This window comes from Squalius cephalus, assembly GCF_949319135.1.
Source record: "Squalius cephalus genome assembly, chromosome: 7".
In the NCBI taxonomy this organism is placed as follows: domain Eukaryota; kingdom Metazoa; phylum Chordata; class Actinopteri; order Cypriniformes; family Leuciscidae; genus Squalius; species Squalius cephalus.
The window spans coordinates 6,478,530-6,504,995 of record NC_137128.1 but is presented as its reverse complement, the minus strand read 5'-3'; the positions used below and the strand labels follow the sequence as shown (position 1 = coordinate 6,504,995).

The window sequence follows — 26,466 nt, the reverse complement described above, 5'->3', positions numbered from 1 at the left end:
TAAGTAACTCAATGCCTACATCTAATGCTGTTAAGGGTTTAGTTCACCCAAAAATTTAAAATTCATCAATTACTCACCCTCATGTTGTTCCAAACCCGTCGTTGATCTTTGAATTACAAATAAAGATCTTTCTGATGAGATCTGAGAGCTTTCTGTTCCTCCATTGTCAGCTACGCAACTACTACTTTGACACTTCACAAAGATCAGAAAGAGATCGTAAAACTAATCCACCTTTTACAAGTCTTCCATTTTGGGAACATTAATTTTGTTGACTGGGATTGTAAACATCAGGAAATGTGTCACGAACTGTCAGTTTAGTTTTCATTCTCATGGACTTTTGGTTTGATTGTTATTATTTCCTGTTGTCTTTGTTCACGTTTCCTGACACTTGTTTGTCACCATGTATATTTATTTAATCATGGCTGCATATCGTATTTGAGTTTGTTTGTTCCTGTGTTTCCTCTGTTCATTGTTGGTTATTGTTTGTGTTAAGTACACACTCTCTGAGTTTATTTTATTAAATGACTCTTCTTCATCTGTGGACTTTAAACTGCGATGTAATGTCAGGTAAGTGTCTCCCTTCAGTGCAGCTTCTTCAAGTCCAGAGATTTTGTAGCTAGAAACTGTTTTTTCCTGACCTGTTGTTTTTTAAAGTACATCCATCTTCCTTCCAGGAGTGTTCAATTCTCTCATCAGTTGCTCACTGCAAAATGTTGCCGAGCTGCCTAGATCAAGAAATGTGCAAGTCAGTACAGTTTTATTTCCCTTTTTTTGTAACTTTCCTTTCACTGGAACTGTGCTCAGTCCTTTGAGCCAGTCCATGAAACTAAAGCACTTGACAAAAAAAAATATGCAGTTGGAATATTTATTGATTTAAAGAAAGCCTTTAATACATTTAATCATTCAATTTTACTCAATAAACTGGAAAAATATGGCATTAGGGGAGTGACTTTGACCTGGATCAAAAGTTACTTAACTGAGAGACAAAAGTTTGTGAAGTTGGGAGAGTTTACGTCACAGTGTCTGGGCATTGCTTGTGGGGTCCCTCAAGGATCAGTATTAGGTCCCAATTCCCAAATTATTTAATTTATATATAAATGACATATTTCATGTATCTAAATTATTGAAATTGATATTATTTGCTGATGATACCAATATATTCTATTCTTGTGATAATTATAATACACTTATATATATAGTAAATAAAGAATTAGTAAAACTAAAAATATGGATGGATATTAATAAATTATCTTTGAATTTAAATAAAACGAAGGTAATGATGTTTGGTAATTATAAAGAAAACGCATAAATATTAAGTATTGATGGTGTTGCATTAGAAATAGTGTCAGAAATGTAATTATTGGGAATAACTATTGATAGTAAATTAAGCTGGAAACCACACATCAGATACATACAAGGTAAAGTATCTAAAAGTATTTCTATAATTAATAAAGTTAAATATGTCTTGGAATATAATTCACTATATATATTGTATTGTTCACTGGTTTTGCCCTATTTAACTTATTGTATAGAAATTTGGGGCAATAACTATAAAAGCTCACTACACACCCTCTTCTTACTCCAAAAACGAGCAGTTTTTGGAGTAAGGTTTTTCACAAGGTGGGATATTTTGATCACACAAACATATTATTTCTCCAATCTAAAATTTTTGATCTAGTTGATTTTTATACTGCTCAATTCTTGTATAAAGCCAACAAAAATGATCTGCCGGGTAATATTCAAAAGTTCTTTATAGGAAGAGAAGGGGGCTATAACTTGAGGGGATGTGGTAACTTTAAAGTCCAGGCGGTGAGAACCACCAGGAAAACCTTGTGCGTGTGTGTGTGTGTGTGTGTTGTCAGACTTTGGAATGGTTTGGGGATACAGCTCAAGCAATGCCCAAATATTCACCTATTCAAATTAATTCAAAGAAATGGTGTTGACAAAATACTGAGTGAGGGATCTGGGTGTTCTTGTTTTTGTGATTAGGGGGTGCTGGTTATTGTAAAATAACGAAAGTTATTATAAACGGTTCTTATTATTTATCTTGATATTGTAAATGGTGACATAATTACAATAGAGCGGGATATGTATACATAGCTGAGTAAATAATGGTAATGATTATTATTATATATTATTGATATTACTGTTATTGTAAAACTGTGATTAAACAATATGCTAGGATATGGTTATAATTTATAGGCTATATGATGCGATTATTATAAATATCGGGACATATTTGAATGTTTACGATAATGAGGATTATCATATAGCATTATTGTGATTATTGAGACAGCATAATGTAACTGTAAGAAACTATAATATCTAATAAATATTATCAAAACAAATAAATTATTATTAATTTAACTGTTAATGGCAGCGACTATATGGGGTAATATATGGGAAGGAATTGGGGGTGGGAGCAAATAAGTTATACTTCTTTCCACTCCCTTTCGAGCAACTGTTATTAGTGTAAATAATGTATGTGGATATGTGTATCAAAATTGTAATGTGTGTGTGTGTACAGCTACACATGTGTATATGTATATGTGTGTGTATATATATGTGTATGTGTATAGTTATTATTTGTAATGTATATGTGTGTATGTAGGTGTATATTTCTGTATGTATATATTTATATGCACATATGTATATGGGAGATAAATATAAAAGATTTTATTTTTTTATATTGTGTTAATATGTATGTGTGTGTAATATATATATATATATATATATATATATATATATATATATATATATATATATATATATATTCTTTTCTTTTTTATTGCTCGAAATAAACTTCAATCAATCAATCAATCAATCAATCAATCAACAGTGATGATTCTTTTGATTAACTTTTGATTCATTTGATTTTCCTTTCTATCAATGTGAAGTGCTGTAGGATGATGGGTATTACAAATCTGACATGTCAAACGTCTTTGACAATTGATGCTCATGTGCCCCTTAAACTCCACCTTTTCTTAACTGGATTTCCTTTTGCACATGTCACAGAACCCCAGTGTGTCTTTAACACAAAATACACACAACCTTTCCTAACATCATTTGAGGAAACGTTGATTGGTCTTTATTTGAAGTTCAATTTAGTTTAACTACTAGATTGTCCAGCTTCTGTAGTGACAGCCGTGGCAAAACTGCTCCCTCTGCTGGCCATTTTAGTGTTGAGTTTTGAAGTTGTTTATTTAGGAATTAATCTATTATCCGCTGGACTTCTCCAAAAACTGGATCAATACAATTGTGTTTGTTTCTCTATGAACGTGAGGAGATCCTTTCGTTTGTCATGTTCTTGTATGCCTGCAACAGATCTACATTTGTCAAGTGATTTAAATTGCAGTTTAGACACAATGACCTTCATGTTTGCTGTGATTTCCAGATCTTCACCATATCCAACTTCCTGAAGCAGCTTCTCAAGAAAAGTGAGAAGACGGCCGTTCTCACGGTCGCACAACCAAAGATAGCCTGTGATAATTTTCTCACAGTGTCATAAATTCAGCATGATCATCTCATAGTGTTTGCTGCTACGACCTGCGTCTACTGACTAGCCAACAAAAATGCAACATGAAATGGCGCCACCTGGCTCTAAAACTCAAAACTACTTTCCTCAAGCTCCGTTTGCAGAATTTTCATGCCAAGTTGTCCTCTTTCCCCTAACCATGACCACGTCCATATTCTTCTCTTTCGCTTCCTCCTCTTTTTAGTGGTTTGTTCACCACTAACACATGCTGGTTTGAAATTAAAAATTCCTCCCCGCTCTCCCCTATGTCACATCACGTGACTCGGGAGGTGAACTAATCAACTTTACTCATGAGCCATATAAAAGTTTATTAAAAAAACAATGAACTAATCATTATTGATCGAGTCATCACTACGGGCCATAGCAGAGTGTTAAGTAAAAATGAAATATAGCATGTTGTTAATTGATTCTCTCATCCACAGTGCCTACTGTTACTGTACGAGCGCACTGTAAGGTCACACATCGCGAATTACTGTCATGGTTACTTACAAAATCATTCAGCTCATTTCTCTGCAGAAACATTCATATTTAAACATTTTCCCTGAAATACCTGAGATGGCAAGAGTTGAATTGACAAAATAACTAGTGTTTGCTAGCTAACAATTTGCTATGAGTTATCATTGTTACCTCTAATATTACATAACATGCAATACTCCAACTGAATAAATCACCAACAGAAAGATTAGGTATAAGATAAGGGTTTTCGAGCAAATCAGATTGATTTATTTTTGTCATGGATGCATAATAAAAAAGGGTTGAAAAAGGTTAATTTTAAAATTAATTTATCAATTAATATACTGATAGGCTATTGTTATTTATAAAAAATGTCATATAAATGTCAATATTTAGACAAAATGTAAGACAAATTAAATATTTATTCGTTTGTTTTATTTTTGAATATCAGGGTCAAGCACTTTATAAGATGACACTGCCTTACAGGTGAATGTGATTTCAACAAATATGTTTCTGGATAAACATCTTTGTTAATCCTGCATTCCAATCAACAAATCATATTTGAGTGACAAGATTACACTTTATGTTAAGTTTATGCTTATAACCAGGGTTTGGTGCTGGTTATTTACCTATCATTTCCCTCCCTCTTTAAGGATAAGTTATGTGTAGGGTTTGGGTTTCTGGACAGGAATTGTGTTCCAAAATGTTGACCCAAGAATATGTCCTGCTTGAAACCACAGCAAAGATTTTTACATACAGCACAGTCTGTGTTTGTGCTGCACAGTACACACACGCAAAAAAAACACACACACAGCAGCTATGTAGCAACACCTTAGCAACCCCTCAGAACATCTTGGCAACCTGAATGGGTAACAACCATTCAGAACACCTTGCCAGCTGCATTTTAACATCCTTGCAACCACCCACATGCCCTAGCAACTACTACACATAGCAACCACACAGCAACAGACTAACAACCATTCCAAACACCTTAGCAGCCGCATAGCAACACCTTAGCAACCACTCAGAACATCTTAGCAACCTCATTAACACAGCTACTGGTCATTCAGAATACCATAGCAGCCACATATCAACATTTTTGCAACTATTCAGAACACCTTGGCAACCTCATAGCAAGCTGGCTAACAACCATTTAGCAACTGTATTTCAATATTCTTGCAACCACCCACACTCCCTACTCCCTAGCAACCAGTCAAGCACACCAACCACAATGGCAATGGACTAACAAACACTCACCACTCAGATTGCATTAGAAGTCACATAGTAACACCCTGGTTATCTAGCAACCACATTACAACAGCTTAACAACCATTCCGAACACCTCAGCAACATGCATAGCAACACCTTAGCAACCCTAGAACACTTTATCGACTGCATAGCCACACCTGGCATCCAAACAACATCCAGACTCTGCCGTACATTTGCCCAAATCTGGTATAATGTATTTGGGCCATATTTGCTATGCCATTTCTGGGCCACTTTAGGTTCACATTCAGATTCACAGTGATTACTGTCCCTCATCTTTGCCAAAACTGGCCCAGTTATGCTTTAAGATAACTGGACCACATTTGCATATGTGGGACATATTTGGTTTACACCCAGATTAGTCATTGTCGATTGTGCCGCATTTTTGCCATAGCTGGCCCACATTTGGTTTGTGATATTTGGGCCATATTCATTACTTATCATATGGGCCACTTTAGGCTCACATTCAGATTACACATTGCCATGAGCGCCGCATCTTTGCCTAAAAAGGCCCACATGTGATTTAAAATATTTGGGCCATATTTGCCATTTTACATATGGGCCACTTCAGGCTCACAGACATTTAGTCAGGGCCATAAGAAGGCCTGCAGTGCCGCATCATTGCCTGGCTGAAGTGGCCCACATCCGTCTGCTATCTGAGGAGTGAGTGAAACACACACAAATGCTGTTAACTGGTAAAAATGTTTAGTCGTTCTGTAGAGGAGAAGAGACTTCATCCACAGAACAAAGACAATATACTGTAGATCTGTGCATCAGCAACAGACACACACATAACTAACTTCATATACAATAAAACAATAACAATAAAGATATTCTGTGTATAAAATGTTAGAGAGATAATGTAAATGTTTAAAAGTTACATGTAAACTTTATATCTTTTAAAGCATTTATGTGCTATACTTGTCAATCACGTTCATGATTAGAAATATTTTAATAATTATGGATGAGTTCAATCCAAACATTATTATATTTGCAGGCCTGAAACTGAAGATTTCTGCTGACACTCATCTGAGCTTCTTCCTCTGTTCCACCTTTAATTACAACTAAACCATCATTTGGCTGAATAATAAACCAACATGAATCATTCAATATCACATGTTTCTAATACGCATGCTAACACACACACGCTGCTTTATTTAATTGTGAAGTCTGAGTCTCTTCCACCTGTATGAAACACATTTACACATTTATTTCTCCTCATAGACAGTAGTGAGACTCTTCTGTGGATCATCTGATGGTTTCTGCTCCTCTCATCATCATTTCACAGATTTAAACCATGATGTAAACAATTCACTGACGTTTGGCGATAGATCTTCATCTACTCTGTAAAGTGGAACAGAAGAGAAAACAATCAGTGTTCAGTGGAACAAAGTGCAAATTATTATATTTCAATACTGTTTTTTTTATAGTGAAAATAAGTTATATTGAGTACAATAGATTAAAAACCTGAATCATGTTCATATGTTTGTGTGTGTGTGTCGGTGCGACTCCTATTGAGTCTCTGTAAAGGAGAAACTAATGAGTGTACGGCGTATGGAATAAACCACAGGGAGTAAATACAAATGTTATTTTGAGTTCAAACACAAACCTTTAGTTAAAGCCGTTTGTCCTCTAGTTTAAACATGTTTGTAGGCTCTTAGTAAATAACTGAGAGTAAAGTGAGTGTAAAGTAGTGTGACGTGTTGCTTGTCACAGTAAAAACACACTAGAGACAGAGACATTTCTCATGTGAGCTGGACGCTGTGAGCTGAAGCTGGAACTGCACTGATTTTAGCAGGAGTGCAGCGTTTCCTACAATCTGACCAAGTCTGTTTTCACACTGAAATGATTCACTTCTACTGACAGTTAATAAAGTAGGTGTTGATGTATAAAGCTGTGACAGTGAGCTTTTGTTCTCTTTCCTCCTTTGTATTAAACATTTCAATAACTTGTTCTCACACAAACCCTTTGTTGCAATAAAGCTTAACGATAATTTCCTTTCACGAATGTTGGTAAGGTACCTGCATGAAGTTGGCCCCCCACCCAACGCAAAACGTCGTCAAACTATGCTCAATCGTCTGTGCTCCGTTTGTGCTGGTTTGTGCTGTAAAAAGTTTTGTTTGTGCTGTTTCGGTTCTTTAGATATTAAAAGAATATTTTTTGGTCATTCTGAGGTCACTCAGCCCCCCACATGCTCCAAATTCACCCAAAGTAACCTCGTTCGTTTGTGCTTCGTTTGTGCTTCGTTTGTGCTGGTTTGTGCCGGTAAAATGTTCGTTTGTGCTGCGTTGGGTTTTAAAATATTAGACATTAAATTATTGTTGATGACGTCACCAGCCCCCCACATGCTCCAAATTCACCCAAAATATCTCGCTCGTTTGTGCTGGTTTGTGCCGTTAAAATTTTCGTTTGTGCTGCATGCGTTGGGTTTTAAAATATCAGAAATTAAATCAAATTAAATGTTGGTATTTATTAGGCCTATATAAGGCTGGCTGAATAAAATAGATCGATCAATTGTCACAAGATCAAAAATAGTTATAGACAGCTCTGTGTTTTTGTGTGAAGTTAGTCAGTAGTCTAGCCTACGATGTAGGAGCATTTTATTTCGGGTTTGTCATTTATTCAATCTCTAAAATGTTAGATGCTAATAAAGATGATTTAATAGAACATCAACTTCTTATCAGTGTTTTTGTAGTCATGTTGTTCAGACATTATGTCAGACTCTTTTTTTCTGCCACTCTTTTTCTCTCTGAGCAAAATGGATTTGTGCGCGTGTTAGGGTTGCAAAATTCTGGGAATTTTCAAAGATGGAAACTTTCCATGGGAATTAATGGGAATTTAAGGGAATTAACAGGAATTTATGGGAATAAATGGGAATAAACTGGGAATTTTCAAAGTTGAGGGTTGGCTCTTCATAGGGAACTTAAATATAGTTGAGGAAAGTATATTTTAGCATAATCTTGACTAAAACAAAAAGATGCCATTCAAATACACTTGAATATCCATGCCATTCCTCAATCACATGCACATAGCACACTGCTTACTGCATGGCTATTGAGACCACACCCCCTACTGGCACTGTGCATGTCTCCATCACATGTACAGAAGCCCAAAGCACAAGACTATTGAAGCCACACATTTGAGCCTGTGGACTAAACAAAGTGAAGTAAGTTTTGATGATATTATGGGGAAATATTTTTATTAAATGTTTAAATTGCAAATATCACATACAAATGTATTCATCTAGTAGATAGCAAGCTGATAAGTTAGATGCTAAAGAAGCTAGCCTAACTTTATTTACCACATAAGTAGGGCTGGGCGGTATGACGGTATATATCATTACCGCGGAAGAAAATGTCAACCGTAGCAGACTGTTTTATTCCGTGTATACCGCAACATGTAAATAAGTAGGCGTGGTTAACTCGCGTGCAGCGTGCGCGAGACTGAGACACTGATATTTGTCAAAGAAACATGAAGAAAGACCAAGAAGATCCACAAAAGGAATTACGTTTTCAAAAATAACGTGATATTTTCGGGGGGGAAGGCGCAGAAGTCAACTAGAGCAGTGCAGCACACTGAAAGTTTAGAGAGACGCACATGCTCACAACGGGGCTTACTTGACAACAAGTTCATATATCAATATTCTAACGAATAGAAATAACCTTAAATAATGTATCTATCCATCTCTTATGTGTACAGTTACTTTCAGAGTGGACGTGCAAGCGGTTGCCGTGGTAATGAATATTTCCAAAAATTCCCCAGCTTAACTTCCCATGGAAATTTACCGGAAACTTTCCGGAAATTTACCGGAAATTTTCCGCCCCTTTGCAACCCTAGCGCGTGTGCCATCAAGTCGTAGTTTAATGTAACTTCAGCATTTTTGGGCAAGAGAACAGCAAAACTATCCTCGAGGTGAGCACACTTTAAAGTAGAATTGACGAAGACGTTCTGTCATCACATAATTTGTTCAATAAACAATTATCTTCAATTCAGTCTCTCCTGATTGTATTTTATTTTTATTTTTAGAATTTATTTATTAGAATTTGGAGCATGTGGGGGGCTAGTGACTTCATCAACAATAATTTAATGTCTAATATTTTAAAACCCAACGAAGCACAAACTAACAAGTCTATTTTGGGTGAATTTGGAGCATGTGGGGGGCTGAGTGACCTCAGAATAACCACATAATATTATTTTAATATCTAAAAAACCGAAGCAGCTCAAACAAAACTTTTTACAGCACAAACCAGCACAAACGATTGCATCTATTTTGGGTGAATTTGGAGCATTTGGGGGGGCTGGGGACGTCATCGTCTATAATTCAATTTCTGATATTTTAAAACCCAACGTGGCACAAACCAGCACAAACGAAACACAAACGAACAAGACTATTTTGGGTGAATTTGGAGCATGTGGGGGGCTAAGTGACCTCAGAATGACCAAAAAATATTCTTTTAATATCTAAAAAAATGAAACAGCACAAACGAAACATTTTACAGCACAAACCAGCACAAACGGAGCACAAACGATTGAGCATAGTTTGACGACGTTTTGCGTTGGGTGGGGGGCCAACTTCACGCAGGTTTGAAAGGTTTGTTCACATATCAGAGGTAAATGAAGATCTCTTTAATATCTTAAAGTGATGTTTCCTCACCTCAGGTCACAGTTTGAGTCTCGTATCACGTCTCTGAGCCGCTGCTTTGAGTCTCCTATCTTATTGTGTCTCAGATCAAGCTCTTTTAAAAACTGCAGTGCTTTTGATTTAGTCAAAGACTGAGTTAAAGAAGAAACATCTGTAATGCCACAGTCAATTAGACTAGAAAGAAACAAACAGAGGAAGAGAGATTATCTTACAAACAAATCATGAATGTGAAGAATTTTACACAAATATAATGTGAACTCAGACTCATTGTGAGATATTGAGCATAAAGTGTTTTCATTTAAACTGTTGAAGTGATTTTAAGCATTTTGATTCTTGTCTTTGAATGTGACTGACCTCAATCTCTCCAGTTTACAGTGTGAATCCTTCAGTACGGCGCATAAGCGCTTCACTCCTGTGTTTCCTAGTTTATTCCCGCTCAGGTTCAGCTCTCTCAGGTGTGACGGGTTTGATTTCAGAGCTGAAGTCACATCAGAACAGCCTTCATATGTCATATCACAGCAGCTTAAACTACATTAGCAGAGAGAGAGAGCAGAAAATAAGACAGAAGAAAAGAAAACTCTTTATTCTGTAAAGGTCACTTCATCTTCATCAGCAAATAAAACAGAGGAAGAGAGATCTTCATCTTTATTTGACCAGATCACAAAATACTAAGGTGAACATGTTTGCAGAAATATAATGTGAATTTAAACTCATCGTGACATATTGAGTATAAAGTGTTTTAGTTTTTAAGTTATTTTAAGCATTTTGATTCTTGTATGTTAATGTGACTGACCTCAATCTCTCCAGTTTAGAGTGTGAATCCTTAAGTACGGCACATAAGTGCTTCACTCCTGTGTTTCCTAGTTTATTCCTGCTCAGGTCCAGCTCTCTCAGGTGTGATGGGTTTGATTTCAGAGCTGAAGTCAGGATGAGACTCTGTTTCTCTGTAATACTGCAATAACTCAGACTGAAGACAGAGAAATAACAATAGTTCACATCTATGATGATCATCTTATTGAAGAGCTACAGCAGCATTTAGTTTCCAATAGTCTGTTTTAAAACCCAGTCACACTAGGTCTGTGTGCTGGAAGATACTGTTTCTTCTCTTTCATTTTTAACTATTTATTTGATGTCTCTCTTCTTTATTCTCTGTTGAAAAGGCAGATTTCTGCATGTACACAATCAGTACATTGTATCAAATGCTGGGAATTAAACAATTACTATCTAGATAAAAAGAAACACATAAAAATGTGAGCAATAGGCAAAACCCAGAAAGTGCACTGCTATAAACAATGAAACATAAGCCCTGCTGTCTTCAAATAAATAAACTTCAGTCACACTGTAATTGCTGTACAGTATAATGATACTAACTGTAGTTTCTCCAGCTTGAATTGTGGGTTCATCAGTAGATCACTGAGGTTTTTCACTCCAGAGTCTCCTAGTTTATTCCAGCTCAGGTTCAGCTCCCTCAGGTGTGACGGGTTTGATTTCAGAGCTGAAGTCACATCAGAACAACCTTCATCTGTCATATCACAGCAGCTTAAACTACATTAGCAGGGAGAGAGCAGAAAATAACACAGAAGAATAAGAAAACTCTTTATTCTGTAAAGTCACATCATGTTCATAAGCAAACCTTGAAAAAGCGGAACGAGATGCTGCGCTGCTTAGCCCATTGGGAACGTCTTTAAAAGTGACCAGCTGTGAATATAGTTTGTAAACACATCAATAGAATTGACCCGGAGGTAATATAGCCTCGTTCGGTGACGTCATAAATAGATGAGCCGCAGGTGCATCGTCAGATATTTTGTTTGAAGAGCAGTCCTGGGACATAATCAGCACGGCAATGTAGCGCAGCATCTCGTTCCGCTTTTTCAGGGAACAGGGTTACAGTCAAGTAACCCGGAACGTTTCCTTTCAAAAGCTACAATTGATGCTGCGGTGCTTAGCGCATTGGGAACGAGAATGCCCACGCCGCCATGCTTGAAGTTGTCTGGACTCCTTACGGTTGTTTAGGTGTGCTCACAAGAATGCAAGAAAGCCCTAGACATTAGCTTGTGATGTCGACTCAAGGACGTGAAAGCCCTGGGTGGCATGAACATCCAAACTATAAAATCCTATGAATGTGTGCAGAGAGGACCAACCTGCCGCATCACAAACATGTTGTAAGGGGGCACCCCTTGCCAAAGCGGCAGCGGTAGCAGTCGTCTGGCCCCACGAATGAAACAAGCGAGCAGAGGATGTCTCCCGAATGGCACCCCATCAACCAAGGCGTGGCAAGCCGAAAGAGTGGCCAAATAAACCTTGAGAGTGGCGGAGCATGTGCCTGTTGTTAATTTTTTCCTGCAGAAAATCCAGAACTGAACCAATCTGGCAGTTGACCGGATCTGCATTATGTACAACACACCACCAAAGACACTCCATTTGTTGGCATAACTCTTTCTAGTGGAGGAAGCCATTGCGTCCAGACCCAGGGACTGGGTGACTCAGAGAAAAGTAGAGGGGACATTGCGCTTTCTGATAAGAGGCGAAGAGGTCCACCGCCGCTTCGTAAAATCTGGTCCAAATCTATTTGACTACTTCTGGGTGGGGTTTCCATTCCCCTATCGGTAGTTTCTGTCTGGACAGTAAATCCGCTCCCACATTCAGGTGCCCTGAGATGTACACTGTCCTGAGTGACAGGAACTTTTCCTGGGCCCAGAGAAAGATCTGCCTCGTTATTCTGTTCAGATTGCGTGAGCGCAGACCTCCCTGGTGATTTATGTAAGAGACTGCCGCTGTGCCACACTAGGACATGACAGTCTCTCAACTGAGGGAGAAAGTATTTCAGGGCCAGAAATACAGTCATCAGCTCGAGGCAGTTGATGTGCCAATTGAGTTGATGACCCTCCCATTCCCCTTGAGCTGGACGACCACTTAAGACCGCTCCCCAGTCCATCAGTGAGGCGTCTGCCATTAGCATTCTGCGATGGCAAGACGCACATAAAGTGGGCAAGGCAAGGAACCGGAGAGCCCATCAGGGAGGCGTCTGCCGTTAGCATTCTGCGATGGCAAGACGCACCTAAAGTGGGCAAGGTAAGGAACCTTCCAAGGCAAGGAACCGGGGTCTGAACCACGTAGAAAGGGAATGAAGCCGCAGCACGTAACCCTTACCATAAACATGTATTTTAGAATGTGCACAAAGCGTTCAGTGCGTGACTTACCATAAACATGGATTTTTAGAAAGGACACGAAGCACTCAGCGAGTGCTCTTGCCTTTATTTGTCCTTGGGGATTGTATAGATGAAATCCCCCATTTTGAGCCACACTGAAGTGGTCTCATGCGCAAAAGGCCCAGAGTAATCACTGTGGACGTAGCTGCCATGAGACCTATGTAATGTCCTGACCTAGCCAGATGTTGCTTAGGGTATTTAAAATTGGTCTTGACACGTTGTGCCCCCGATGGTGACAGAACCCCATTTAACCCCAAGCATGTTACCCTCAGGGCGGGAGAGAGTACGCTCTTCTTGGCGTTGCATCTCAGCCCCATAGAGAGAAGATGAGCATAGATCGATCTCAATGTCGAAGCCCAAGCTTTTAAGACTCGGCCAGTATCAGCCAATCGTCTATGTAACATGGCTAGGTCGAATGGAGGGACCCGATATTGGTAAGCTTCGCCCCCAAAAGCAAACCTTGGGAACCTCCTGTGTTGTGGCAATAGTTCTATATGAAAGATCGATCATGACGAACCAAACGTGATGTTGAATTTACAACACGATCGTCTTTACAGTTAACATCTTGAACTTGAGCACTTTGACTGTATGTTTTAAGCCTCAACGATCGAAGATTCGACGCAACACCCCATCATTCTTGGGAACCAGGAAGTATCTGCTGTAACAGCCTGACTCTCTCTCTCTGGAAGAGGAACATGTTCTATGGCCTCTTTGCTCAGCAGAGATTGTAGCTCTTGTGATAGTACATGCGCCAGTTCCGGTCTCACGTAAGTGGATACCACGCCGTTAAAACGTGGAGGACGATTAATAAATGGGATTCTGTATCCTATTTGTACTGTACTTAAAACCCACCCAGAAAAGCCTGGCAGAAGTTTCCGCGTTACCAGACTCTCTGAGAGTGGTATCAATTTTAACACTTCCTTTTGAGGGGATGTTAGATGTTCCGTGTCCTGGATGACAGCAGGAATCAACAGAACATCTAACATTATGCTGGAAACCGCTGCCCCACGAATCACCAGAGGTGGCGAGGAAGTACAGTGGTTTTGTGAGGGTGTCAGGTAGGAGCTGTTTGATTTACATGCCTCGTCCCGTCTGGGCACACCCCCACAGACCTGGGACAAAACAACCCTCAGGATTTTGTCTTGGGTCTATTATGAGGCTGCTGAGTGCAACGAGCAGGTCCCCAGTTTTTACGAGGGGGAGCGCAACGCGCTTCACTCTGCTTTTGAACCCTCCTTAAATGACGATGAGCAAAAAGAAGAGAAGCAAGTGTCTTTTCGGACTGGCCCATCATCATATAACCACACACCCCTGCACCCACTATAGTCTTAAGACGTTGAGGGCACAAAGATGCACGAAGAATAAGGTTTTCCCCATGAACGGGTTAACGTCATGGAGATCCTCCAAGAGGGCAGTCTAGCTGTAATCCGGCCATTACACGAGTCACCACCCCGAGAACCTATCACACGTTTTATCATAACAAGAGAAGTGTTCGGAGGCAGCTTTAATTCCTCAGAATTAAATGTGGCCAAATAACAGCCAGACAATATTATATTTTATATAATACATACACACATGTATATATATATATATATATATACACTGCTCAAAAAAATAAAGGGAACACTTTTTAATCAGAGAATAGCATCAAGTCAGTTAAACTCCTGGGATATTGATCTGGTCAGTTAAGTAACAGAGGGGGTTGGTAATCAGTTTCAGCTGCTTTAGTGTTAATCAAATTAACAGCAGGTGCACTAGATGGGCAACAGTGAGACAACCCCCAAAACAGGAATGGTTTTACAGGTGGAGGCCACTGACATTTTTTCCCTACTCATCTTTTTGGACTGTTTTTCACCAGTTTTGCATTTGGCTAGGGTCAGTGTCACTACTGGTAACATGAGGCGATACCTGGACCCTACAGAGGTTGCGCAGGCAGTCCAGCTCCTTTAGGATGGCTCATCAATACGTGCCATTGCCAGAAGGTTTTCTGTGTCTCCCAGCATAGTCTCAAGAGCATGGAGGAGATTCCAGGAAGACAGACAGCTACTCTAGGAGAGCTGGACAGGGCCGTAGAAGATCCTTAACCCATCAGCAGGACCGGTATCTGCTCCTTTGTGCGAGGATGAACATGATGAGCACTGCCAGAGCCCTACAAAATGACCTCCAGCAGGCCACTGGTGTGAATGTCTCTGACCAAACAATCAGAAACAGACTTCATGAGGGTGGCCTGAGGGCCCGACGTACTCTAGTGGGCCCTGTGCTCACTGCCCAGCACCAGGGAGCTCGATTGGCATTTCCCATTGAACACCAGAATTGGCAGGTCCGCCACTAGTGCCCTGTGGTTTTCACAAATGAGAGCAGGTTCACCCTGAGCACGTGACAGACAGGAAAGGGTCTGGAGAAGCCGTGGAGAATGTTATGCTGCCTGTAACATCATTCAGTATGACCGGTTTGGTGGTGGGTCAGTGATGGTCTGGGGAGGCATATCCATGGAGGGACGCACAGACCTCTGCAGGCTAGACAATGGCACCCTGACTGCCATTAGGTATCGGGATGAAATCCTTGGATCCATTGTCAGACCCTATGCTGGTGCAGTGGGTCCTGGGTTCCTCCTGGTGCACAACAATGCCCGCCCTCATGTGGCGAGAGCATGCAGGCAGTTTCTGGAGGATGAAGGAATGATACCATTGAAGGGCCACCACACTCACCTGACCTACATCCAATAGAACACCTCTGGGACATTGTGTTTCGGTCCATCTGACATCACCTGGTTGCACCTCAGACTGTCCAGGAGCTCAGTGATGCGCTGGTCCAGATCTGGGAGGAAATACCCCAGGACACCATCCGTCGTCTCATTAGGAGCATGCCCCGACGTTGTCAGGCATGCATACAAGCACGTGGGGGCCATACAAACTACTGAGTACCATTTTGAGTTGCTGCAATGAAATTTCAGCAAAATTGACAAGCCTGCTGCATCATTTTTTCACTTAGATTTCCGGGGTGTCTTTGAATTCAATCCTCTGTTGGTTGATCATTTTCATTTCCATCAAACGATGTGGCATCCTTTCGTTCATAACACATTACCCAGTCCATATTAGTATAGATATCCAGCATGATATTTTTCCCCATTGAGATCTGATGTGTTTTCAAAGTGTTCCTTTAATTTTTTTGAGCAGTGTATATATATATACACACACACACACACACACACACACAAAATACATATCTGTTTCTCAGCAATAAACAGCCAAATTTATGGATGACCTGGATGACAGGCTGTGTTTAAATCTTTCATAAGATCAGCCTGGTATGCCTGTACACAGCCATGGTGTACAGCGCAGTACCAGCCTGACCCGCTGAAAATGCATCTGATAATGTGATCCCAGGGGAGAGATAGCCCGCGAGCGTCTCCCCAAACTGAGGCAGTATCATATAATCACGTGCCCTCGCACCCGCGATAGTAGAATGGGTCGATGTCCAGGAAACAAATATTTACAATCTTTATTTATAGACTCTGAGTGTTTTATGGGACTCTTTTTGTTGTGATCAGAGTAATCTGGCCACTGCACGAGCGATCGCCCCAAGCAGTTCTCCTTTTATTATCACGGGAGAAACGCTCGGAGGCGGCAAACTCACGAGATTCAATGTCCTCTGCCCGAGCCGAATAAGCGCCTTGGCACGCTTCGGTAGTCAGGCAAAAGGACATTGTGATCTGGAGAGAGAGCAAGCGATAGGGACACACCGTCTCTCGCTCCTCAGCCAGATCGAAACGCTACCCCTTTGAAATATGCAAAGCGAACACAAAGCACTTTAACTGTGAACATTTACTGTGCTCGCAATCACCATGCTCAAATGCAAGGGTAGCATGTTCTTTCCCCAAACAAAAAAAGCAGTAAGTGTGTGTATCCAGTTCTGACATAGGATGAAAACATGGAGGGACACAGCACTTACTCTGCTGTTCACTCATTTTTAACCAGCTGATTTCTTTTAACTTGAACTCTTTTCACTTGTATGTTGAGATGAGAAAGAGAGAAATCTGCATACTGCCAGTTTTGAACACGAACTCCTAACAAAGATCTGAAGTGAGTTTTGTAGAGAGAATACTTGACACATATACACAGAGTGGTCTGAAAACAAAAGACGTGAAGATGCACCTGCGGCTCATCTATTTATAGCCTCGCGTCGCGCCGATGACATCATCGACCGAGGCTATATTACCTCCGGGTCAATTTTATTGAAGTGTCTACACCAGGGTTCACCAATCTCGGTCCTGGAGGGCCGCTGTCCTGCAGAGTTTAGCTCCAACCAGCTCCAACACACCTGTTTGAAAGTTTCTAGTATGCCTAGTGAGACCTTGATTAGCTGGTTCAGGTGTGTTTAATTGGGGTTGGAGCTAAACTCTGCAGGACAGCGGCCCTCCAGGACCGAGATTGGTGAACCCTGGTCTACACACTATATTCACAGCTGGTCACGTTTAAAGACGTTCCTAATGCACTAAGCAGCGCAGCATCGATTGTAGCTTTTGAAAGGGAACTTCATCTTTATTTCACCAGATCACAAAATACTATGGTGAAAATGTTTGCAGAAATATTATGTGTGTTATGTGGTTGAAGGAGAGAACCCAAACGCAGACGATTTGAAGACACTCAAGGTTTATTACAACACTAAACAGAAAACAAAACCCACGAGGGGGCAAAACAGGACTGGAGGAGAGTTCACCTTGACTAAGACAAGATAAAACGAAGACTAGACTCTGACTCGACGATGACTTGACAGGAAACAAACAGCAACACGAACTCACAATTCTCATTAACAGGGTTCAGACAAAGTACTCACAGAATTTAACACGCAAAGTTTGACAATGTACCGACACAGGACAGAAAACATGAGGGGATTAAATAGGGAGCAAACTAATCAGGGACACAGGTGTAAGTGATGATATAATGATTACAAGATGAGATAACAAGGGGGCGGGGTAAGGTGACAAGACAACGCAAGCACACAGCCCAAACAAATGGTCATGTGCTTACACAAAAACATGAGTCTGTCATGATCCTGCCTCAAGACAAGAGAAGATCTGGGACACAAAGGCAGAATCATGACAATGTGAACTATGACTCACTATCAGATATTGTCTATAAAGAGTTTTAGTTTAAACTTTTTAAGTGATTTTAACCCTCTGGGGTCTAAGGTGTTTTTGGGGTCCTTGAGAGGTTTTGACATGCCCTGACGTTTGTGCTTTTTTCAGTTGCTTATAAACATATTAATGGCAAAGGTGTAATTACACTCTATTTAGCACAAACAGGACTACCATAATATGTGAGCAACATGTATGTACATGTTTGTATTTTTGAGAGAATAATGTTTATGCATGGTTATTGAAAAAACTAAAAATGAAATTTCTGAAATAAGGCCACAAAACACATACTAAATATGTGTCCACAAGACTTTTGAATAATGGATGTTGTCGTCTAGAGTTTTTGCTTCAAAATGATCTGAAAATCATCCTGCCTAATCATTCACATAAAACAATACATTGATTTAAATTTCGTAAGACACGTTTTGTTTTGAAAGGCAATATGCGTAGGGGCGTGATTCACACCTGAGAAGACAAAGATCTGCATAATGAGCCTTTCATTCAGGTGTATCACTGAGCCACAAGAAAGAATGCAAGGACATTATATATATATATATATATATATATATATATATATATATATATATATATATATATATATATATTAGTGGTGGGCCGTTATCGGCGTTAACGCGCTGCGTTAACGCGAGACTCTTATCGCGCGATAAAAAAAATATCGCCGTTAATCTATTCTCCAAGTTGGGTTGGGAGCGTTGGGAGCTGGCTCAAGCTACACAAGCTATGATGACGCAATCTACCCGCGGCCGCGAGGAACACCCGGCTGCAACGCATCATATTCGTCGTCATCTTAAGTAAACACGGCTGAAAGTGAAAGCTGGTGTAAAAGATCCGTGCAACATCCATTATTTGGACTTGGTTTGTATTTAAGCCGTCCGACGTAGACTGTGTGGGGTAACAGTTCGGTAAGTTAACACACGACTAATCCGTTCTACCACCTCAAATTCAATACGAAACATATCACTGAATACCAGCGCGCGCGTATTATTCCCAATATATCTTAGTGAGTGGTGTAGCACATAATCTCTTTTTATTAAAAGCGCCCGATTTTAAGAATCGTTGTTGTGTTTCTTTTTAACTGAAAAGACATCAGTTAGACAATATTCTAATTTTAAATTTGGGGTTTCATAAGCTCCAAGCCATAATAAACATTAGACCTACTTAAGTCTCTGCAGCTAGTGTACTTAAATTTGATTTATCTGCAAAATTATGTTGTATACTTACAGTTTTGCACAATATATGTTCTCAAAACTACATACACCCTTTCAAAAAAAAAAAAAAAAAAAAAAAAAAAACAGCAGTTGTTTAGCAGGGTCTGTGTAACCTGTTCTGAAATGGTTTTATTATAATATCGTTATCGCAAGAGGCTGCAATGTATATCACAATATGGATTTTAGGCCATATCGCCCATCCCTAATTGATAGCCTATAGTAGTTGATAATAACATAGGCCTACCTAATGTTGCCTACGGACGGTAACAGTACAGTAGTAACCTTTTACAGTCTATGAGCAGAACAGCTTTCTCAAGCAGTTTGTGATGCACTTTGGAAACAGGAGATGAGCCCCTGGTCTAATGCGCCACCTGGCTTGAGAAACCCGTTCTCAAAGACTTACTTTTATAGTCATTATTTGGGTAGCACACATACTCTGAATGCCTTCGGCAGAATTCAAATGAGCCATTTTAATCTAGATTAATCTAGATTAATTTCAAAATTAATCTAGATTAATCTAGATTAAAAAAATTAATCTATGCCCACCTCTAATATATATATATATATATATATATATATATATATATACACAAATTCTACAAAATTGGTTCACAGTTGAAAACATCTAAAAAAAAAAAAAAAGTGTATTTTTCCACAAATTGTGTATGCTTGAAAATTGTATACTATCCAAGGTAAACATTTCTAGTAATTGTGCAGTTAATTCTCATACTGTATTTTCAGAACGTTTTGGAATATGTATCCTCTCCCCAATTTGTCACTAATAAAACACAATAAAAATAATTGAAAGAGAATTTAAATAATTTTATATTGACCTTTTAAGATTTTGTTTACATCTACCTTGTAAATATATTTTTTGCTATTTTATTAAAAAGGTTATAATTACAACAACAACAATGAAATAAATGTTAAAAATATTTGTGTAGTGTAATCTTTCTTTGTAAAAACTAAAGTATACATTTTATTGTACGTATTTCAAAGTTAAGGATTCATTAGTTTGAATATAGCCTACATTGGAACAAACATCTTAGTTGATGACTTTATTTTTAACAAAACATAGGCTACTATATATATTTAACATGATCAGAAATTGGCAAACAAAGGGTTATTTGATGTGGCAGTAGTCTATTTTACAGTAAAACTTTATAATCTATCCAAAACTAGTCAAGGAAATGTTGTCTTTCATATTTCGTCTGTAACATAGGCCTATCGTTTTTATGATATATTAGTGCATATAAATGTAAATTTGCAGTTTAATACGTTGTTTATACAAAGACATTTTATTTCAACATATTTCAGTCGATTTTTACTCATCTCAGTATAGCAATATAGTTTGGTAAAAGCTGTTCATTCATTCACACAGAAACGCGATTGATATTTAAACAGTCCTTTTGCAAGCTGTAGTAGCTACACAACAGCGCGCATCTGTGCGTTCATTCATTCACACACAGAAACGCGATTCATATTTAAAATCTTTTTGCGGTTTACAGACACTATTCCATATCACGATTAGAACAAAGCATTTAAGAATAAAAAACATACTATTCACAATCATCAGCTGGATCCGTTGCTCCTCAAAATGAAACTACCAGCACTTCTGAGGTAAATTTTCCAGGATTATTATTACGATAGAATTATTCCCCACAGCGTCGCAAGACGGCGTAAACAAGTACATTAAACTGATTAAACTATGTGTTTTATCGAGCTGATGTGGGCGTTCACAAGTTTGAATGTATTGCCTCAGATCAATTGCGTTTGAATAGCGCGCGCTCTCCGTGGGCGTGTTCACATTAGCAGATAATCAGTTGTAATGAGCTGTAATGAGAACGACTGACATCTCTCTCTTTTCATACAGATTACATAAACTGAGAATATTTGTTTTTTATATAAATTACTTCATTTAGAGAAGAGAATTCAAGCTTTATGCCTGTGTGTCTGTATGCCTGTGTAACTGAGTATTTGCGGAGTTACAGTTCATTTTTGGACACGTTTCAGAATGGACTACACTGACAGAGAGAAAGCAGAACTCGCATCATGTTTATTTTTCTTTATTTGGCAAAAAGCACAACACTTTGTTTAAATTGTGAGTATACAAACACAAAAAAAACTTAACACTTAACAGGATCGAATGATGTGTAACACTTATATGTCAGATCAAAATCAACAGAGTATTTTGAGTCTCTTTTGCACTGATAAGAAAAAAACCAAGCTGGTATCGCCGGCGATGCCACCGACCCCAGGGGGTTAAGCATTTTGATTCTTGTATGTGAATGTGACTGACCTCAATCTCTCCAGTTTACATTGTGAATCCTTCAGTACGGCACATAAGTCCTTCACTCCTGTGTTTCCTATTTTATTCTCTCTCAGGTCCAGCTCTCTCAGATGTGATGGGTTTGATTTCAGAGCTGAAGTCAGGATGAGACTCTGTTTCTCTGTAATACTGCAATCACTCAGACTGAAGACAGAGAAATAACAATACTTCACATCTATGACGATCATCTTATTGAAGAGCTACAGCAGCATTTAGTTTCAAATAGTGATTGTGGTTCATGTAGGTTGTCTACAAACCGAAAGGTTGGTGGTTCAATCCCCGGTTCCACCTGACCAAGTGTCGAGGTGTCCATGAGCAAGACACCTAACCCCAGCTGCTCCCGACGAGCTGGATGGCGCCTTGCATGGCTGACACTGCTGTTGGTGTGTGAATGAGTGAGTGAATGGGTGAATGTGAGGCTATGTAAAGCACTTTGGTGGCCATAGGTCTGTGAAAGCGCTATATAAATGCAGTCCATTTAGTTCGGCCCTGCCTTCATGTTACCATTGTCTTCTGTCTGGCTTTGTTCCCTGTAACTGCTTTTGGTGACGTTCATGTTTCTCAGTCATGTCTTTGTTGTTTTAGTTTTGTTCACGTTTATTTGAATAAAGCTGCACTTGCGTTCAGAGATAAGAGAAACAAAGCTTTTCAAAGCTTCAAATCAATTAAACCAATTTCTTCGCAAAATGATTCACTGTTTTGAAGCGTTAATCTAAACGTGTAAGCATGTAGTTTTGAAACGACACACGCTGGACAAAAACTCAGGCCAAAAACTGCATAAAAACACCTTCTTCAAACCTATTACGAATGTTTTATTGAAAGTAAAATCTATCAAATGCAATTAACTAACCATATGATTAGGACCAGCGGTCAGCATAAAGGACGCACGGCAAGAGCGCGCAAGTGGTTTTTCAGAGTACTCAGTGCTCCTGTTATTTCAGTGCTGTATTTGACTTAAGGTAAGCCTATCTTCGATTCTCTGCTTATTTTTGGTTTTTAACTTCACATAATTCTGTATTTTATTTAGACGCGTTGCTACATTAATAAACAGCTGCGTGTGGAAATTATTATTGCAGTTTAATTGCACTTAAGTATTGGCTCCTAGCTAGTTTCGATTTGGCCCATTTTCGCTTTATTGACTTAATTGCCGGACCGAGACAGCTGTCCTCACTCAAGCGGTGATAGCATTTTATCTATATCTATGTAATGTGCGCGCTGTCGCGGAAGCGTCAGCGGAAGCGTTCAGCTCTCGTGTTCAGCCTCCTCATGTGAAGACTGACTCGGGTAAAGACCAGCGACTCTACCTGCGCGACTCCACCGAGCAAGGACACCAGAAAGGCACTTAAGTATCTCCTTTTCCCCTTCCCACTTTTTATCTTATTTTCCACCTTACTCAACATGTGCTTTCAATACATTCCTGTTATCTCTCGGCAACGCCCTTTCATCACGCGAAAAATGCAGCGAAATACTGCTAATCTGTGTCCCATTTTCTCATCCTCACACACACCTCTCTCTCTTTCCGTGGGTCTATGGAATTGTCAGTCAGCAGTCAATAAAGCTGACTTTATCCCAGCCTTTGCATCTCATTCTACTCTTAGTATCTTGGGCTTGACTGAGACCTGGATTCGTCCAGAAGACTCAGCAACCCCCGCTGCTCTCTCAAGCAATTTCTCTTTCTCTCACACCCCCCGCCAGTCTGGGAGGGGTGGGGGCACAGGGCTTCTCATTTCTAACAATTGGAAATACTCAGCGCTCTCTTCTCTATGCAACAACAACTCATCTGAATATCATGCTATTACACTTACAACTCCCAATAAGATCCATATTGTAGTCATTTATCGCCCCCCAGGTCAGCTGGGAAACTTCGTAGAGGAGCTGGATGTGCTGCTGTCCTCTTTCCCTGAGGACGGCACCCCACTTCTAGTCTTTGGTGACTTCAACATTCATCTCGAAAAGCCGCATGCAACAGACTTCATCTCTATCCTAGCGTCTTTCGATCTCAAACGACTCATCACCACAGGTACTCACAAATCAGGCAACCAACTGGACCTGGTTTACACACGCAACTGCATCACAGACAACATTTTGGTGAGACCTCTCCATGTTTCAGATCATTTCCTCATTACTTTCAGTCTACAACTCTCTACCCCTGCACCTCCAACCCCACCACCAGTCACTTTCAGACGAAACCTGCGCTCACTTTCTCCCTCCCATCTTTCCTCTGCCGTGTCATCTTCTCTTCCCCCACCCTCACAATTCTCATCTCTGGATGTGAATACCGCAACGGATACCTTATGCTCCACTCTAACCTCTTCTCTAGACAATATCTGCCCTCTCTCCTCCAGGCCAGCACGCACTACTCCCTCCAACCCCTGGTTATCTGAGGTTCTTCGTGAACACCGGACCGAACTCAGGGCAGCGGAGAGGAAATGGCGCAAATCCAAAGACACATCTGACCTGAGTATGTATAAATCTCTTCTCTCTTCCTTTTCTGCTGATGTTCATGCTGCAAAATCTTCATACTTCCACAACAAGATCAACAGCTCCTCCAACACACGATCACTCTTCAAAACATTCAACTCTCTCCTCTGTCCACCTCCACCACCACCCACCTCCTCTTTAACTGCTGACGATTTTGCGAACTTCTTCACCAACAAAACAACATCTATCAGCAGTCAGTTCTCAGCTCCACACACACAGGAGCCCAGACCGACCCCTTCCACAGTCAATTACCCTCTCTCCTCCTTCTCTCCGCTAACCGAGGAAGAAGTATCTACACTTCTCCTCTCCAGTCATCCTACCACCTGCCCTCTAGACCCCATCCCCTCACACCTTCTATAAGTCATCTCTCCCACACTTCTACCAGCACTCACACACATCATCAACTCATCCCTCCATACTGGCACTTTCCCTACTGCATTCAAGCAGGCTTGGGTTACTCCACTGCTTAAAAAACCAACACTAAACACATCATCTGTAGAGAATTACAGACCTATCTCACTCCTACCATTCATTGCGAAAACACTTGAAAGAGCTGTTTTCAACCAAGTAACATCCTTCTTGTCTCTGAACAACCAGCTGGATGTCAACCAATCTGGCTTCAAGAAAGGGCATTCTACTGAGACTGCATTACTGTCGGTCACAGAAGCCCTACGGATTGCAAAAGCTGCTTCCAAATCTTCAGTCCTCATTCTCCTGGATCTGTCTGCTGCCTTCGACACTGTGAATCATCAGATCCTTATGTCCAGCCTCTCATCACTGGGCATCGCAGGAACTCCTCTCCACTGGTTTGAGTCCTATCTCACAGGTAGGTCCTTCAGGGTCGCATGGAGAGGCGAGGTATCCAGAGCACATCAACTGACCACAGGGGTTCCCCAGGGTTCAGTTCTTGGACCCTTGCTCTCCTCCATCTACATCACATCACTGGGACACATCATACAGACACATGGTTTCTCCTACCACTGCTATGCTGATGACACACAGCTCTTCCTCTCATTTCAACCAGATGATCCCACAGTAGCTGCACGGATCTCAAGCTGTCTGGCGGACATCTCGACATGGATGAAGGAACATCACCTGCAGCTCAACCTGGCAAAGACTGAGCTTCTCGTCCTCCCTGCCAATCCGTCTCTACAACACGACTTCACTATCCAGCTAGAATCATCATCAATCACCCCATCAAGGTCGGTCAGAAATCTTGGAGTAACGTTTGATGACCAGCTGACCTTCACAGATCACATTTCAAAGACAGCTCGATCATGTAGGTTTGCACTGCACAACATCAGGAAGATCAGGCCTTTCTTAACTGAGCATGCAACACAACTTCTCGTCCAGGCCCTGGTCATTTCTAGGCTTGACTACTGCAATGCTCTTCTGGCTGGACTTCCATCATGTGCAACTAAACCTCTGCAAATGATCCAGAACACTGCAGCTCGTCTTGTCTTCAACGAGCCCAAGAGGGCCCACGTCACTCCTCTGTTCATCTCTCTGCACTGGCTACCTCTCGCTGCTCGCATCAAGTTCAAGGCATTGACGCTTGCTTACAGATCTATCACAGGCTCAGCTCCCTCCTACTTTCACTCACTCCTATGGGTCTACATCCCTACCAGAAGCCTACGATCGGTCAAAGAGCGACGTCTCGTGGTTCCATCACAGAGAGCCACAAAATCACTTTCCAGAACATTCTCATTCACAGTTCCATGCTGGTGGAATGCGCTCCCCACCCTCATCCGGAATTCAGAATCCCTGACAACATTCAAAAGACAGCTGAAAACCCATCTCTTCCGTGAGCACTTAACTGTGAAGAAAATAACGGGAGGATGCAATTGCAAGTAAAATCTCAGTTTATATGAAAGCGGTCAGATGAAGACACAGGTCGGGGACAAACACTCAGGTGGAGATGAAGCAGGGACGAGATGGCGATCCGGTGGTGGTGCGGTGAACAGCGTGCTCGAGTGAAACAACCAGGAACCGTGGGACATCAGACGACACGAAGAACTGACGAAAATCCAGACGAAGAACTTCTCAGACGAGGCACAGGAACAGGACACACACCGAGGAACAACCACAACGATCTGACAACATGAGAGGGAAATTACTGGGCATATAAAGGGAACTGGGATTGAAGACAGCTGGCGACACTAATCGACACAACGAGTAACCACAC

General features: G+C 40.5%; 2 protein-coding genes across 2 annotated transcripts in view; both read right to left on the bottom strand.

Annotated features, from left to right (window-relative positions):
- LOC307161663 (NLR family CARD domain-containing protein 3-like) overlaps positions 1 to 26,466 on the bottom strand; it is a 339,467-nt gene that overhangs the window by 232,705 nt on the left and 80,296 nt on the right. The window lies entirely within an intron of this gene.
- The window catches only part of LOC307161655 (NACHT, LRR and PYD domains-containing protein 12-like), a 222,789-nt gene continuing 202,232 nt past the window's right edge, over positions 5,910 to 26,466 (bottom strand). Inside the window, exons 13-17 of the mRNA XM_079876520.1 lie at positions 11,268 to 11,441; positions 10,690 to 10,863; positions 10,251 to 10,424; positions 9,909 to 10,070; positions 5,910 to 6,598 (exon numbers count right to left, since the gene is read on the bottom strand). Coding sequence (XP_079732646.1) covers positions 6,532 to 6,598; positions 9,909 to 10,070; positions 10,251 to 10,424; positions 10,690 to 10,863; positions 11,268 to 11,441 — 751 coding nt within the window. The 3' untranslated portion in view covers positions 5,910 to 6,531. The remainder of the gene's footprint in view (positions 6,599 to 9,908; positions 10,071 to 10,250; positions 10,425 to 10,689; positions 10,864 to 11,267; positions 11,442 to 26,466) is intronic.